The sequence below is a fragment of the Chamaea fasciata genome, unplaced genomic scaffold, assembly GCF_029207755.1.
Source record: "Chamaea fasciata isolate MVZ Bird 193981 ecotype frontalis unplaced genomic scaffold, bChaFas1.0.hap1 SCAF_10, whole genome shotgun sequence".
Taxonomy (NCBI): Eukaryota; Metazoa; Chordata; class Aves; order Passeriformes; family Sylviidae; genus Chamaea; species Chamaea fasciata.
The window spans coordinates 13,809,542-13,828,074 of NW_027094095.1; the positions used below are offsets into that span (position 1 = coordinate 13,809,542).

At 43.3% G+C, this 18,533-nt stretch overlaps 1 protein-coding gene across 1 annotated transcript; it reads right to left on the bottom strand.

Annotated features, from left to right (window-relative positions):
* Positions 1 to 168: 168 nt before the first annotated feature.
* Positions 169 to 14,073, bottom strand: MFSD14A (major facilitator superfamily domain containing 14A). The gene is made up of 12 exons (XM_066192369.1): positions 13,864 to 14,073; positions 8,581 to 8,676; positions 7,454 to 7,516; positions 6,758 to 6,885; positions 5,610 to 5,724; positions 4,319 to 4,537; positions 3,913 to 4,026; positions 3,375 to 3,446; positions 3,015 to 3,127; positions 2,779 to 2,876; positions 2,091 to 2,254; positions 169 to 1,506 (listed from the first exon to the last, which is right to left on the bottom strand). Exons 1-12 carry the CDS (start codon positions 13,948 to 13,950, stop codon positions 1,300 to 1,302), a joined length of 1,476 nt encoding a protein of 491 aa, XP_066048466.1. The 5' UTR covers positions 13,951 to 14,073; the 3' UTR covers positions 169 to 1,299.
* Between the last annotated feature and the right edge of the window lie 4,460 nt (positions 14,074 to 18,533).

An 18,533-nucleotide genomic window follows, 5' to 3' on the forward strand; every position in this document is an offset into this window, starting at 1 on the left:
AGCCGGTGCTGCTGGCCAGCAGGGACCCTGCCCGGGGCTCAGAGCTGCTTTAGCTGGTAGGTAAAGCTCTATGCTGGAGCACTGCTCTCGCTGACATTTTCCGCATGCTGAAGTATAACACTCGTGCAGCTACTGAACTTCACCAAAGGTTTGAAGCGACATCCACACTTATTTAAAAATTCATTAAAATACTCAACTTTATTAACAGTATATTTACATTTTTTCCTGCTCTTGGTCAACCATGGTGAATGTTCAAAGGTAAAAAAGCATTAAGCAATAACCACAAGATGAAAACATTTTAAACCTATACAATACTTTATACACAAATTTATACAAAGGAACACTTAAATAATACAACTGGACACAAAAATATACACTTTTAGAGAAATTCACATCAGTAATTGTATAAAGCTCTCTTCTGTACTAAGGGTCCTGAAAATTTAGGACTAAAACTTTAGCTCTGTAATGCAAAAGGGTTCTTGTGACAGTCCTCAAAGGCCACTATATAGCACATGGACAGATTCAAGGCTATCAGCTTATAGAGTTCAGTCTGTGTATTCAAGTTTTGAGGTCCTTTATGATTAAGCAAACATCAGAAATCGAGTGGTTTAATAAACGGTACAGAGGAAAGCAGAGGTTTAGAGCCAGTATTAAAATCTGTAGGCCCAAAACACCCACTTCGTATTTCAACAAGTGTTTGATACGACCGTTTCTTCAAAAATAGAAAGAGTAAATGCACTTACATAAAAATAACTTTTACTGTTCAGCAAGCGTGCTCATGTGATTTTTATATTAGTACAAACTTAAAAAAAACCTGCCATGTGACTTTTAAAAGAAATGATACCAATTCACCTCCCTACTGAAGTACATTTACATTAAGGCTTTGAATCATCTGACCCAAGATTTTACAACATTAAAACGAATGGGTCCACATGGATGCCAGTCTGTCTCATTGAGACGTAGCATGACTAGAATTAAAGCTCACCACCGTAAGGAAACAGAAGGACACATGCTCATGCCTTGACTCTATTGTTTGTCTCTGAACTAGAATGTTAAGTTTAGCAGTAACAGTATTTCATGGCAAGAGACAAGTATGTAACAGTTTGTTTATAAAAGCAAGTAAGTTTTTATAGTTCCATGGCAACATCTTTGGAGAAAGTTCCCGTTTCAATTCCTACAGATTTCATGCAGAAAGATACTTCTTAAGATTACCTTAAGAAATTACATTTTGATGGAGTTGGAGTGTGGATCCCAAACTGCTGCTGAAAGAAGAGTCCAAACGGTCTTCCTGGATTTTTGTCATACATTTGTATCTTGCAGTAACGGTTCTTTAGCTTCACCAGGAGCCTGTGGGCTGTGGGGGTGGCCGTGGCTGCCACAGTGTTTCTTCCAGTTGCTGGATCTCACTGTTATGTTTGTGTGTTCAGGAATAAACAAGGCAACAAGTAGTGCCAACAGCACAGAGCACGCTCCAAATAAGAATGGGGGTCCAGGGATTATGGAATTCTGAAAACAACAACAAAGTGTTGACAGCCCTTTTGACACACACTAACAGTCTACAATTGCCAGTTACCCACTTGGAAGAGCTGTTGCTTGACACACTAGTGAATACAGTGCAGGCTTTGAGAAGGAACGTGAAAGAACATTAAATCCTAAGATTTAGGACAAGGGAACACGTGATTCTTATTAATGCTTGCCAACTTCCTTTTCTAGTGAAAGTTCTTTCTCCTGAGTTTCCCCAAAAACTTAATTAAAAAAAAAAGCTTGGTAAAAGGACAACAAAACAAAAACATTCACCATTGCTACCTGTCCATCCTTCCCTCACAAGGGTCACAGTTTTGTATGATTGTCAGCTGTAGCTATTTGAAAATTAAACTAGTGCATGTAATTAAACAGATCAGTTAAACGACCTAGATCAGTTAAACGACTACTCCCTCTAGTCCCTAGAGGGACTTAGAAACCTCTTTCTACACCCTCCATTTTACAGTCAGTGTAACAAAATGTAGCACAGCATCAAATTGGAGAACTGATGAGCACAGGAGCCCTTCCTAACTCCTTTTTGGGAAGCAGCAAGTACAAAAGAAACGCACCTGTTGTAGATGGTACTGTGCAACCACGCTGCCTCCTGAGGAGGATTCGGGCATGGGTAGTTCATTCAATTCAACGTGAAAGATATAGAATATAAAACCATAGAGCGCCGGTCCCAAACCGTTACACAGTCCTCGGATTCCTGTAATCATCCCCTGAACAACACCTGGGAAAAGTAAAATACCCGTTCTTATCTATCTAGAGTTATACACATATCATTAACTATTTCTAATTACTTCATTGACTTCAAACGGATGCAAGCAGAAAAGCTCTCAATGGTGTTGCACTGTGGGTCGCAGTAAACAGGGGGCACAAAGAGCCCGTCATTATCATATATTCCAGTGGTTTTACCATCTGCCTCTAGCAGAGGGCAGTGCCTGCCATGCCGAGCTGGTTCAGAGGAGATGGACACTATCCCTGCTGTCACTGTCTCACAGAGGAGAGAGCACAGCATGCTACAGTGAGGAACAGTGCACTGAGTTTGCTGAATGTTCTGCTACTGTAGGGCCTCGCTGAGTTCTCTCTCTGCACAGAAGTATGTGGTACACAGTGCAACTTCCAAGCAACCTGGATTTAAGGTGGTGCCCCAAGCTGAGGTATCTGGGCTGCCCTGCACTAAGCCCAGGCCCCAGCATGTCTGTCTGCCCAGTATTCCCAGCTAGAACACAAGAGAACCGGGAGCACACCTACCCTGCTGGTCGGCGTCAGCAGTTCGCGAGACCAGGGCGCTGACAGCCGGGAAGGTGATGCTGGACATGGCGGCCACAGCACCAGCTGCCCACATCATCCTGCAAGACACAGAGTGCAGTCAGTGACTGCTGGGGCTGCAGCTCTGCCCTGCCAGCGCAGGGGCGCCGCACTGCCCGCCCTGCACTCACACCCTTCAGAGAAGGGACAAAGTGCAGCCCAAAGTCAAGTGTGCATACCATGGCTCCGACCCAAAGCCGTACCAGGCCAGCTGCAGTATTTGGAACCCCAGGCCCAGCAGGATGGTGTTCTTATTTCCAATGGACCTCATCAGTAAACTCAACACTACTGTCTAACAGAGAGGGCAAAAGTAAAATGTCAGAAAAATACCATTGTATTCCAAATGTTAAAACACAAGTAAGCTGATGAGTTAATGAATTAAAAAAAAAAAAACCTGAAAACATTTTAATGTCAAATACATGCAGAAGAATTATTTCAAAGTAGTGTTCTTCAAAAGCAGTATTTGCCTCTACTAAAAGCACAGCCATTTAGCAAGTAATATGCTTCCCAAATCAATGACGCACAGAGCAGTAACTCACCTGTGCGATAATGGAAAGAATCCCAAGGACTGCGATAAATGCTGCAACACTTTCAGATGAAAATCCCATTATCTATATTAAAAAAAAAGAAAATTTGATTATTAACCATAAACCACGTGGTCATGATGTCACAAACTCCACTGCGGGAACACATAACGCAGAAGACCAGTATTCAGCTCCTCAGTTTTTTTTTCCATTACATCAAACAAGTAAATGAAAATAAGGAGGCATAAATAATTAACAATTAAATTGTTCCCTCAAAAAAATAACACCAGTTTAACATACTGAACCTCGTAGTCCAAGAATAAAGCAAATAATTACAAAATACAAGAGACTGTTTTATAACTCATTCGTCATTCCCCTTTCTTTTTGCCTGTCTAAAAGAGAAAATCAGAACAAGGGGACTTAAATGAATTGCTGGGAGCTTCTAAATTACATGAATTATCCGTATTTTCCATATTAGTTCAGTAATGCTGAAAACTTTCTTAAATCCTGTAAATTTACTTTTGTTGAAATTCCTACCAAAATGTTCCATTACCTGTCTGAGGTATAGGAAGAAGCTGGAATATTGGCCTGCCTCTGGGAGGTAGGAAAGAAAGACTGTAATGCAGATTAGCAGCACAATGGAGTCCTGGCCGACTTTCTTCAGGGACTACGGCAAGAAAAAAGAATTACAAAACATTCCACCTTCATTTCCAAAAAGCATCCCTAGCTGGGCTCTGAAAAGCTTGCCAGTTCATGAAGTTGTTACATGGCACCACCAAAGCATTCTCTGAACATTCAGCAAGATTGTTGCTAAAAGTATCACCAGTGAAGCAAGGTCAAGCTCGAAATGATTGAAGGCTTTGTTTTTTGAGCCTGAACGACTGTAAATTCAGTCTCTTCCCTGTATCCAAAGCTCAGTATCTACAAATAAGAAAATATTCCCTGGTTAAGTAGCTTACTGCAAAGGGGTCAGCCTGTTCCCAGGAAATGGGTGCTCCCCAGGACGCTGGCCTCATCTTCTCTGGCAGCGACTCAGGCACAGCCACAAGGATAAAGCAGATGTCCAGCAGGGCTATTGCTGTGGCCAGCACCACCACCAGGCTGTCGCCGTACGCTCGGCCCAGGTAGGCACCGATAGCAGGGCTGGTGACTAAACTGGCTGCAAAAGTTGCAGAGACCTGAAATAAATAACAGCTGGTAAGCTTTTCAGTGAGACAAGTCAGCAGTGGTATTACCCACATTTCCTCCTTTTCAGAAGCCTAACCATTATAGCCACATAGTGATTCAAAGTAACCTTTTTCCTATGCCTACGTGGTAGCAGCTGTGTATTTTAGACAGTCACAATTTGTCCAGAATTTTTTTTTCTGGTAACTGGACAGCAGTGCGAGGCTCATAGCAAGCAGTCTTGCATGTACTGACATAATTAGGTTTAATTAACTGTAGATTTTTCTGATACCTCTGGGAAGCAATGAGCTGTATTTAATCTTCATACTAGGGCAACAGGCAATGTCTGTTAAAAAATAAAGCACATGTGTAAAGGGTATATTAACTCTAATATGCTGGTCAATCCAACCCAGTTGTTGTCAGTTAATCAGCTGGCCTTGTGAAAGATACTAACTTAAAAACTGAAAGAACTTTCTCAGCATATCTCAATCCCTGATGTGTACAGGCACAAAGAAACTATTTAGTTCTCTATCCATTGCTTTTAGCCCTTCCTGCTGAATGGTAATGGATTCTGTAAAGGCTCCTGGGACCTGGCAGGTTATGAGGAGATAACAGAGAAACAGAGGCGAGTCGTAAGAACATCAAACAGACAAGTACCTCAGCATATCAGTATCTTTGTTCTGAACTGCCGCTCAGCACAGTGACTGGACACAGGCAGAGGCAGTCAAGTACCACACAATGGCAGTTCCAGAACAAAAGGAGAGATTTCTGAGATGACAGAGTAGTACCAGTGTGGGCAACAATGCAGGAATAACTAAAGCTCCTCAAATTCCATCCCTAGGACTGATAACAGCCCTTAAGACAGACAGGAATGACAGCTTTTACCATGGTCATATTTTGTTTCATTTAGAAGCACAATATTCAAGAGATACAAGACTGGATAACAGGAACAATTAAACCGAAAAACCTGACTCCAAATTAAAATCAACTTGCCATAGAAGAAACAAAAATGCAGCTTTGAAAAGCATTACAAACTGAAGGGCTTAGTACTGAATACCACAGGAAAAGAGCCCAAACAATACATACCAAACCATAGGCCATGCTCCTCTCATGTTCTTGGGTTATGTCTGCTACATATGCAAAAACTACAGAAAATGTCACTGCAAAAACTCCAGACACAGAGATTACAGCGAAATACCACCTAAGAACAGGATAAGAAAAATTAGAACACCTGAACAGAAACAAAAAGTTTATTCAATTCAAGTGCAGTTAAACAGTAAATCACCTTGTCCAACTTATCCTGACAATTTATTGAGATAATCTTGAATAAAGCCAATGTGACTGTGCCTTGATAGAACTGTGTAACTCCTATGTGCACCAAGTACAAGCAGCATCATTTTGTCACACCTACAAAAAGCTGCTGTGATTAAGTACTGCTCAGAAATGAAGTGCTCAGCTAATAAACTTTACTGGTCTATAACCCAAAGCAAATTAGGAACCTCAGTACTTTGAGAACGCGGTCATTGAAAGGCCTCCACATTAGCCATATCTTTATGCTACAGACATAGCACTTAGCATTTGAAACCTTAATGAACACTTAGGAAACAAGCTCCTGATGAGGGCTGAGCAGCCCGTGTGAGCAGAGGGGAAACAGGAAAGGCTGATGGAGCTGGCTCAGCAGGCAGCTTGTGTCATTGTGCCACTGCTACTCCACCCTGAGAGCTCTGACTCGTGCCCTCCCTGGGCACTGTTCCAGCCAGTTCAGGGTCAGGAAGGTGCACACACAGCATGAAAGCCGGTCCATTTGAGAATTTCACAAACGAAAGTGTAACAGTGCTGCAACACTGTAGCTTACATATGGTTACCTCATGCACCCCCACTAGGTAAGGTTTTGATTTCAACCTTGCTGGCTGATACCTAAGTGAGAACTGTGGCCACAATCCAGGCCTGCACAGTTCACTGGACAGCTTCCTTCAGCTCTGGCAGGTGTGCTGGATGGAGGGCTCACAGCACACAGATCAAAATCAGCAGCTGCTGCAATTCTGAACGCAGCCTTTGGCCTCACGGCAGCTGCTTCAGGTTGACTGTTCCCCCCAGCTTTGCCCAGAAATAATACAAAAGCCTCAACCCTCCACAAAGCACAAACAGCATTTTATCAACAATACTACACACATATGCATTAGATAGCAACCTTGAAAAACAACAGCCAATCTGGCATGAAACAATTTACTAACCATGGGCTGATCTTCATTAGTGGTATTGGTGCACAGGTGAAAAATACTGTTAGCAGCAAGAAGGACTTTCGTCCCCACACATCAGACAGGGCACCTATGAGCGGGGCACTGAGGAATGACAATAAGCCCTAAGTGACACAAAACATTTGAAGTTAGAACTACGAGGTCAGACTCGTGACTGCTGACCACAACACAGTCTGAGAGCAGCCTGGGCTCTGGTTTCATTCAACCCACAGCTACAGTGCAGTGCACCAAAGGCAATGTGGCCAAGCATCACTGGTCTTCTACCCAATGTCTGCTTACATACAACTTGAGATCTGGTATCTCAGAGCTACACAAAATTCAAAATGGAGATGATCCAGTCATACAAGCAGTTTCAAGAACTGTGTTTTATAGTCCACTGGAGCAACAAACTCCAAGTGAAAAATTATCCACTTTTAGCACCATATACATTATTTGGGATTAAGCAACTACCTTTTTATTTGCTGAACCCAAACAGTAGATACAGACCAAGCAATACCTTACTAAAAGTAAAAAGATGCACATTTGCACTTTCAGCAGTAATTTATTCCCATTTTATTCATACTGTGAAAGCCATATTGAAAAACCTCTTGACTGCTTCACTTGGCAGTTATTTCTATATTCCTCCCACCATTCACTTCAAATTTTACTTGTGATTAACTTCTGTAAACTTACCTTTACTCCTTGAATTAGACCATTCATTAGAAATGTATGTTTTGGGAAGGTTTCATGCAAAACCTGGAGAGGAAATATGAATACAGTCATTTACACAATATGAACTACAAATATCGCTCATGATACATCCAACTTCATGATGCACAGCAGGTTTTTTTTTTTTTATTTTCATAGAATACAGAGGTAAAAATAGAAGAAAAAAGGGCAAACCACAAATAATGTGACTAAGCTTTAATTTGCATAGAGGGCGTTTTGAGATTTCAGTGCCTGAAATATAAATAAACCACAGAGAACCTAGAAAACTATCTGTGATCAGATTCTCCAAATGTTACTGTGTCATTGTTGGGGACTGGGGAGAGAGAGGAGACACATCACCATGCTGAAGGGGCTCTCAGTTTGGGGAGCAGAATCCAGAAATGCAGCTGTCTCAGTCTGATGTGTTCAGATGAGAGGGACTCCATTCAGTGACAATGTGCAGTTCACACCCAAGAGACACTTGATGGGTAACATCAGCTTTCAGAGCAGCAGCAAGATGCTTTAAAATGGAGTTGGCTTGGGAGATTTTTAAGCCTTCACTCCTTTTAATTTGTCATCATGTATCACTCACAAATTAAATCCAAATTAAAAGCAACCAACTACATGAGGAAGTCCCTTGGTACAAACACATTGGTATGACTGTTTCACTAATCACAGGGATGCTCTGACTGCTGTAACAGGGTCTGTGCTCTGGAGCTTCTGCTCAAAATACAGCCAGCTCAGCAAAGACCTCCCCACCTACACAGACACTTGCATTATGTCACCACATTTCAAATGTATTTTTGCCCTTACATTTGTAATGTGCCAATGGTTTATGGCATCATGAAAGGAAAGATAATTTCATTACCACCTCATTGGTTTCATTCAGAAACTATTTTCCATGTAAACCTGAGTGTTAGCAGACTTGCATGTAAACAGCTGTGCTACACCATTACACTGCTAAAATGAAATAAATGAAATTTCTGATACCTCTAAAAATACAGAAACTTTTCACTTGCACAACAGAGCAGCTCAGTGATATGTAATTTTTATTTCATGGAATTCAGAAGATGCTCAGTGCCTTTGCAGTAATTGTCCCGAGGATAACTTACCACTAGAGTGGGAGCTGTCAGGAGTCCCCAGGCAAAAAACTCCAAGAAGATCACAATAACAGCGTGGTAGACACTGGGTGAACCTATTCCTTGAGGCTGAAACAGGAGAAAAGACAAACATCTGGTCATCTATCAGAGTCATGGGAAATGCATCTGAACATTATTAACAGAACGATTCATAATGAAACAGGACTCAGAACTCAGGAATAGTTACCCAACTAACTGGTATGGAATGAAACTCCTTCTTTTAACCCTTTGATGCTAATGTCCTGAAGTGTCCTACTCTAACTCTGCAGAATCCTTCACTGCCATCTCAAAAAATAAACCACTCATACTGCCAGTCTGGGAAACAAGGATGCTAACAGGGAAAACAGACTTCTTCAGACAACTGGTTTGTTTTCCTTGAGAAAAGTGCTTAAGTTTACACAAAGCCACATGGAACCAAGTTTCCATGGTTTCAAAACACAGCAGTGCTCACACTCAGCCATCCCCAAGTCCCACTACCTGGTCTATCAAACTGTTCTTCTGTTACTAAAATGCACCAGTGCTCCACACAAAACACAGCTCTAAACCAGGAAAGAAACTAAAATAATGAACACCAGAAGCAAATCTCAGGAACAGATCACTTCCCAAATACTGAGTGCAGGCCTATCAGTTACAGTGTGCTTCAAACACAGGAAGAGATGGAGATAAAAGATTTGACAAAAGGAACTTGAAATTCTTCAGTGATTTGGTAGAATCAGAAGTAGCTTTTGATGAGAACAAGAAGAGCTGGGTGGGAAAACCTGCTCATCTTGTAGACTCTGTAAATGCTGTCAAACAACATGCCACAGTCCAGCATTTGCCAGTTAAGGATAGGGTTCACTAATTATTCTCAAATGAAAGCAGTATGAATAACTCCTCAGAAATCTCATGTGCATTCTTTCAGCTTAGAAATGCTACCTCAACATCTACTTTGCCAGTTTTGTGCAAAGCCGAGTTTCTAACAGAGTGGCCCCGATGTGGTCAGAGCTGGCATTTACACTGAGAACACACACAGGCTAAGGACCTCAGCTGCTTCCCAAGAAGGCTCACTGGGATTTTAATCGTTGTCAGTAAGTAGCTGATGGAAGAGTAAATACAAGAGCCAGACTCTTCTCAGGGGTGTCAGTGACAGGACTGGAGGCACATAAGAAATTATACTTGCACCTTAAGCAACCCTTCCTGAAAAAGGCTGCTCAGATAAGTGTGGAGCTGCCATCCTGCAAACCCCACCAGACACAGCCCTGAGCAGACCCCTGGCTGGGGTAGGAGACTGGGGTAGTTGGATTAGTGATGTTGGAGGTGCCTTCCAGCCTCAAACACTACACAATTATAAGTTGCAGTTAGGTAATACTGGAGTCTTTCTTTTATTAGGATATTTATGCAAGCCATACCTAGCTTTTCTTTCCAGATTCCACTAATTTCCAGCATACAAAAACAAAAAGCTTACTGAACAAATGTAGGAAATAAATACAGAGAACCTCACTGCCTACTCACTCCTACTCCTAGAAAAGATCATAATTTTTGAAAGTAACCATATCAGCCTGTAAAAGGTGAATTACAAAAGTACCTCAGCATTGTACTTTTTTTCTTTCCCAATCCCTCTTCAGTAAATACAGACAAACCATACCGATATTCCTATTTCTTCTGCCTACTCTCCCAAGGATGTAAATTAACAGTTTTTGTAGGTGCAGAGTGGCTATAATTATCCTCTCTTCCCACAATTCCTTTCACTTTCCACCCACAATCCTTCTTTTAGCTTTGGGTTAAAAATTTATCCAGCTCTGCACAAACTGCAAGTATCTGTGTTGGCTGTTTGACTCAGTCTCAAAATCAGGTTCATTCCAACAGCCCCCAGGCTCCTGTCACGTTGCTGAGGCCTGACAGACAGGGAGGGAGGTGTCACAAACCATCCCCCCCTCCCAGCACAGGGGTCAGGAGCCCCTCCACCCACAGCAGCCAGGAGTGGGCCCAAAGGCCACCTGTGCCCGGGCTGCCCTCGGCCAGCTCCAGGCAGCCCCGGGGCCACTGGCAGAAGCGAAAGAGCAGAAGGAAAGCAGGGGCTGCTCTGCACAGGGAACTGCTGCTGTTCAGAGGCCTCGGGTGGGTCACTGCTGCCCCCTGCCAGGTCACCCAGCTGTAAGCAGCACCGACAGAGCTTTCCAACACGCTGACAAAAACCACAAGTGACATTTAGATCACCACGGTGCAACTTCCCTGCTGTCTTGTTGCTAGCGCTCACTTATCACATGTACTGTTATATGTTCTGATCTACAGAAAAAAGAAGGTATTTAGTCACATTTAGATCATCACCTCTGTAGCCATTTTTAAAGGTGGTGGCAACTATCAAGTAGCAAGGATGCTTCTGAGGTGACAGAGCAGGGGAAGGATAAGCAGTTACATGCAGTGTATTAGGACACATGCCAAGCATTCAGTTCACAAGGTCCCAGCACTGTCCAAGCCCCCAGGAGCCGTGCAGGTGCTGGGTGTCCAGCCCTGGTGTACCCCACAGCCCTGCCTCTGTGCCTTCCTAATGGGCTAACACCGTGGAATGCAGTGGCCTAAGTGAAACTGAAGCAGAGAGCCCCAGCTCTGGAGAGAACAGAGACAGAGCCCTTGTGTGAACAAGCTGGAACTGAGATGTTCCAACTGGAACAACAGCAGCCCTGCTCTGTTACCAGCAGCCAGAGCAGAGCGTGTTCGTGCCTGGCTAAACCCGTGGCACCAACAGGGCTCCAAGAGAGCCTCTTCCTCTGCTTAGAGAGAGGATGCCTTTAATCAAACACTCTGTACTCTCAGTCATCCAGTGATAAAAAGTGTACATCCAGGCAAGCCTAAGAACACACATCTGACAACGACAGAATAACCATCAAAGCAACAATGGCATGGTGTGTAAAACCACAGCTGCTGCTCCTCTGCTGGAAAGGAAAAAGCACCGAATGAAGTCCTGACCTCTAATTCATCTCATGACTGCTTCAAAAATGCACCACCCTACACAGGATGAATACATAAAGGATGGAAAAATTAAAATTGTTGGGGAAAAAAAGTGTTGAAACAGACATTGTGTTTGCCCCACCCCTGAAGCGTTCAGTGGCAGGCAAGATGGGATTTTGACACCTGCTCTATGGAAGGTGGCCCTGCCCATGGCAGGGGGTTGGACAGAGATGATCTTTAAGGTCTGTTCCAACCCAAACCGTGTGTGATTCTATGAAACCACATCACTGGTGTCACTGCCTCTCCTTTGGTGCAATCTGACAACACACACTTGAGTACAACACACCAGTACCCATTCCTACTGTGATAGAGCTACTAAAGCTGCAAATAGAAAACCACAAAAATACCACCCATCGTGCACCAACCCAAGCTCCTGCACCACCCACTGCCTTGTCACGGAGACCCAGCAGAAAATGCAGTGGGAGGAGAGGCTCTGCAGAAACAATGGGTGGGTTTCCCTTTTGGCTTGTTTGGAGGTTGTTTTTGGTTTCCAATGAGAAACTCTGCCTGTGTCACTACCTCATTAACCATCTGTATATTCATTCTGGCTCACACAGTTTTCTCTGAGGTCAAACGGTTCCAAAATGAACCAATAACGCTGGAAAGTGAACATGAAGATGCTTAACTCCTGGTTTGCCAGTGGGTGACACTGAAGCCATGGGGGCCCTTTTCAGGTATCTGTTTCCCAAAATGGCACACACCACCCTGGGTAATGTGTGAAGCAGCTGAGGATGCTGAGCACTGAAAGCCAACTTAACATTTTAGCAAATGTTAAAAAAAAAAATCCATGCATGAAGCTTCTGCTGTTGCTTTAAAGAACACTCTAATATCAGACTTCATAACTTAAAAAAATACATATTTAAAACAAATAAATCCCCAAATATTTATTTGAAGGCAGAAAGTATTACAAGCAGAAGTTTTGGTTGCCTAACAACAACCTACATACCTTCATCTAATGTTCATGGCTCATTTTCCCGAGTTTTCCAAAAATTAAATTAATTAAGAACTCATGGCAGTTTGCACTCAGCTTTTGAAACTGGGGCAGGCAGGGGATGATGTGCTACAAGTATCACGGAATGCAGTTATTGTAACAGACTTTCTCCTCTTTTGGCAAAAGGAAGTCAAAGGTGAGAGGCTGGGGACGCTTGGAAACACTGTATCTTCATCAATGATACTCCAGTGTGAAATAAGGGAGCTCCATGTCCCCCGAGTAACAGCACTTACTCTGCTTGTACTACTCAACCTAAAGTACCTGCAGTTAACGTTTGTACAAGGTAATCTCATACATTTCTATCTTTACAAACAGCAGCTTTCCAGCAGACCCTGGAAAACACCAACAACCATCACCAGACTCCTTTTTGCTTCCTAACACGTCAGTAATCCAACCAGCTGGCCACTTCAATGGACAAGCACAGTGGCTCTCTGACACCTGTCTCTTCCCCATTATTGTTCCAAAAAGACAAACTGAAGGGCCATCAGCAATTTAATCTGTCAGGATGTCTCTTTATTTGAAATAATGGCACTATATTTAGAACGGGGCACATCGAAGCTACACAGTGGAAAAAATCCAGGGGCAATGATACAAGTAATTGGAAGTAATGGCACCCATCAATATAAATAAAACGAAACAAAAACCAACCAAAAACCCCACCCAAACCAACTCCAAGCTCCAGCAGCCAAAACGCTCAACAACTTCCTTTCTTTTTCAAATTTATGTATTTACGAGGAAGCAGAACAGGGGGAAGAACCGCAAAGCCTTTCTTCCAGACGCCCTTTGCGGAACTGCTCAGGCGCTGGCGCCCGTCCCTGGCGGGCCCGTTCAGTCTGACCGCGGGGCCAGCGGTCGGCGCCCCCGCCCGCAAGGAGCCGCATTCACGGGAGCCGCGCTCGGCGAGGGCGGGCTCGGACACGCTCCGCTCACCTCGGGCGGCCGTAACGACCCGCCGTGCCCCAGGCCCCGCGGCTCAGGCCGCACTCGCTCCCCGGCCCACGCCAGGAACAAACGGCGTTTACGGGCGGAGCAAGGCAGCCTGACGCGCTGACAGGTGTTCCTCGGGCAGCCGCCCCGCGCGCCCCGGCCCGGGCTGCTGAGCGCGGCCATCGGAGCTGCGGAGGCCGCCAGGACACCGCCACCGACACAGGCGAGGCCGCCCGAGCCCCACGGGCCCACCGACCCCCGCCGGACCGGACCCTACCCGCACAGCCACAGAGCCCGGGGCCCCGCCGCCGCCAGCCGTCCCCCGGGCCGCCCCGCACCCCAGGCCTCACCGTCCCGCCGTCCTTAATGATGATCTTCTTGGCCAGCATGATGCTGCGGTTCACGGCGCGCTTCTTCTTCTTGCCCGCCTGGGTCATTTTACCATCGCACCCCGGGGGCGGCACCAGCGGCCCCTCCCGGCTCCCTGCGGGCCTCGGCTCCCTCCGTCCCTCCGGCGCGGCCGCCGCCACCCCTCACGCGCCCGCCGCCATCTTGCGCAGCCCCACCGCCCGCGCAGCCGGCGCCGCGCATCACGCGATCGCGCCATTGGCCGCGCGCCGTCACGTGTGCGCGGCGGCCCCGCCCCGCCCGCGCCCGGAAGTGCGGGGCCGCGCCGGGAGAGCGGCACCGCGGGCAGGCGGGCAGCAGGGGGCGCTGCGGCGGCCGGAACACCACACGGCACAGCGCACCGAGCGCGGCGCCGCGGGAGCTCCGGGCCTCAGCCGGCCCCACCACCCGCATCGAAACACCCGGCGCCGCTTCCTCCCTCCCGGAGCTGCCGAGGCGCCCGGGAAAAAGGAACAAAGGAAGGCAGTTCGTATGGGATGTACCTGACCATTTCTAGAGCCAGAGTCCACCCGCACAGATATAATCCACCCTAAAGATCCAGCTAGGACACAGATATTCTTCTTTCTTTCTTACTATCAAGTTTTAAACGTCGTTTATGAAAGCTCCAACGCCTTCAAACGGGTAGGTCATCCCAGGTTCTGATTTACCACACCGCCTGCAAGTAACAAGATAACACGGATCAGCTTCCCCATGGCAGCCAGCTAATCTGCGGAGAAAATCTTTTAGAAACATGTTGTTGGCATTAGGTTTTCTGTGGCTTATAAATTCATCTGCTGTTGATGTCTGGCACCACTAAGGAGCAACAAGTGCCCATGCGGTATATTACATTCAGGATACAGACACAACTCTCCAGGCTGTATCCATGTATCAGTCTGTTCTCCACGTTCTTAGTCCTCCACTTTTCGGCCCTCTTGCTGCTTATCTCCATCTCCTCAGCCCTGTGACATCCCCGTTTCCCCCCAAACCTGAGCCACACATGAACAGCGTATTGTCCCAACAAGAGTGGAACCCATCCCTGAGGTACAGCGGGCACTGCAGCTCCCACCGTGTTAGCAAACGGGTGTCACTCACCGCTTAAGGTCGTGTGGGCTTAAGTTAAACCCTTAGACTTAAGATCAAATACCTCTGATCTCATCACAATGCACCTTTTAGGAAATCTAGAACTTGCTGAGGCACAGCCCTACTCAGATCAAAGGATCTAGTCACGGTGAGATAACGACAAGCAGACTCTAGCTCGTGAAACAAAGGGTGTATCTAGCGTGTCTGGGATGTTTGCTATTATCAGTCGTTTGTTACAAGTATTAGGGTGTCATGAAGTATTTGACAATTCTGTCCCACTGCTACTTGAAAAGGAGAGGGGTCATAAAATGCTGCCATAGTTTCAAGTCTATTCCTCAGAGTGCTGTTATATTTTGGTGGGAAAGTCACACACAGACATGTATGTGACATGTAAGGGACTCACGTAAAAAGCCAACACAGCTACAATGTCAGCAAAGTCATTTGGTAACTAGGCTGACCAGATGGTTTTCTATCCACACCTTCATATGAGACCAACACCTGTTATTGATGTCATTATCTCAAAATAAATGTATTTAAGTATCAAGTTTGCCCATGTAGACAAAGCAGAAGATTCAAATAAATGAGAATGTAGAATAAACTTGCTGTTGCTGTCATGAATTTCAGCCAGCTACGTTTTCAAATATTAAACTCCACTCACACAAGTCCCGACATAATCAGCTCTCACATTATTTAACTTATATATTAAGCTAACAGTAACCTTAATATTTAACAGTATTTAACACAAACTCCTGAAAAAGAGAAACAAGAAAGGTCTGTTACATCTAAGCACCCTCAGTGTTCAACCCTCTATACTAAGTGAATGCATACTACTACCTGCTAGCCATAGAAGACATTACCATCATTTTGGAAGAAGGAGGAAAAAGGACAGAGTACTTATCTCCCTAGGGGGATTCCAAGGCACAGGCAGGTGATGGTTTCACTAGTCTCAGGTAACATTTCTCAGGGAGTGCCTTTACATCAGTCTTGAAGAACACTGTCCCTAGATGATGAACAATCAATTTGTTACCTAATGGCATGAAATTTTCAGTTTAAATCATGTTGCATGCTAACATTAAAAAAAGGGCAAAACTGACAGAAATCAAGCGTCCTGAAAACTGCTGGTGAAATGACCCAGTTTTATTATATGAATCTGCAGAAAGGGCAGAGAAACAAATTATCCATCATCTATAGCAACTGCTTGTGAACTCTTTTTGGGTCATCGATATATTGTAAATCATAGCTATTCATAGCTCCTTACAGTGTTTTACAACCACACCCCACACCATAACTTGGTACTGATACCCAGGTGCTCCCTACCACCCCTGGTTCAGGGCACATCTGGGGTTTCAGACCAGAGAAGCACAGAGTGTAACAACAACACTGCTCTTGAGTGTGGTTCACAAGAAGTCATGACACAGTGGTAAAAAGAAGCATGTCTCAGTCAAAATAAATTGCTGGCAAGATTCAGTAAGATGCATGTTAAAAGATACCATTAAAAAATATCTTAGAACAGCCTTCAAGAATTTATAGAAAATTGTGCTAAAATAATAATGTGAAATATTAAATGATAGCCAAAACAGTGTTTTATTTCTGCAAAAATAAGCATAAGACAGTCTCTCCTTTTAACAAAGCTCTCAAACAGTTTTTAATCATATTCTTAATCAAGACAGTACTTAATTTCAACCAGTTTATTACTAATTATCTACACACATAAAAGAAAAAAATACAATAATTTATCTCAATGTGGATTAAAAAGACTGTCATGTAAGATGCATTCCAGTGTTCAGCAGAGTTATACAAAACAAAAAAAACAACTTTTCCAAACTGCCTGGAAACACCATATATTAGAACTGTATTCAGTGTAATCACACACAAATATCAACATCAACATATTAAAAAAAACTAAGACTGCCTTAAAAAGTTTGCTACAATGTTTGAATAAATGATTTCTATTTGGGCTTATATATTGATAACACGGGCAAAGTTTAAAAAAATCTAAAAATTATACTCATGGCAGCAAATACAAACATATGCTTAGCATATAAGCAATTCTTACTGAGTGACAAATCACTAATGAAATGAATATGGCTAATTACAGTCAGAATGATGACGGGATGTTGAAGACGAGTTAATGTGCCGTGTCTACTCTTGGATGCAAATGTGCAGCAGACGTTCAAGAACAAGAACAAGAACTGAATGGCAAATTCAGGTTCTTTTCTCCTAGAAAGAGCCGTAAATTCAGCTGAGAAATACTTAGAAAAAGTTAAGAGTTCAACTGAACAGAACTTGAGACAGTAACTGAAGCAGAAGACATGATCTAATCAATTCCAAGTATTTTGTTGCATTTTGCCCCAAATTTTACTCTAGTAAAATGTCTTAATTCTAGATATCTAAAAACATACAATGAGCTTACCTGGAAAAAGGAGGACTCTTTTCCTGTGGAAAATAATCAGCATTAAAAATGAAAAGAACAATTAAAACAAAGACAAGAAAACACTACTTGGACTTTCTCACAGTAATGCACCACCTTACACATATATGGTATAATACCATGTTATAGATAAACATTACCTTTCTAATACACACACAAAAAAACCCCCTTTCATTCTCACAAAACATAGATTTCAGATGTGAAAGGAATTAATAGTCTTCCTCAACACAATATCCAGCAAGAAAGATTGTCACCAGGAGGAAAATGAGCAACAAATTCAAATTCGGAAAATGATGATTGCTTAAATACAACAGAACCTGCAGGGCTGATCAGGAAATGCATTCAAATATGAAAGTTACTGACAACAAAAACCAGAAGAAATGTCATGTTTCATTTATCAATTTTTTTGAAAAAATGAACAAAATCTTTTACAGTATTTTGAAATACAGCCATAAAAATAAATTAGAAACACAAAAGAATTACATACTACTAAGTGTCTGAGAGGCCTGTATGCACATGAAACACAAGCAAAATGAGACTGTTTTGTCTTTTTGAGGAAAAATAAAACAACAGTTACTAAAACATTGTAGTAAAAAACCAAAGGTGTTATACTGTAGAAACTGAATGTAGAACATTAATCTACCCTTTACTGAAACAAATAAAATGGGAGGTTTTCTTAAAGGTTGTCTAAAACAATGAAGTTGAATAAAACTATATGTAATTATCTGAATTCTTTGAGAAAATACATTTTTGGGCACTTGTGGATTGCTTAGAAATACAATGTTGAAAGGAAAGTTTATCTTACTTCATTAGACTCAAGGTTTTTCACCACTGAACTGATCTATTTTGCTTTGAAGATAGTCCTAAGTTTATCGTTATTTGACCATTTATCACGTATCCCAGACATCCTCAAATAAAACTAACAAATATCCAAGTATTCAATAAATACTAGTATACCCAATATATGTCTAGAAAGAAAAATCACATAATTCAAGTTATTGCAAATAAATACCTAGCTATAACTTCTGTAACTTTATAAATAAAAACAAAATTCTGCTAAGTATAGGTTAGCCTCCTAAATATACAACTAAACTAACAAACCATTTCTAAAAGTCAGAAAAG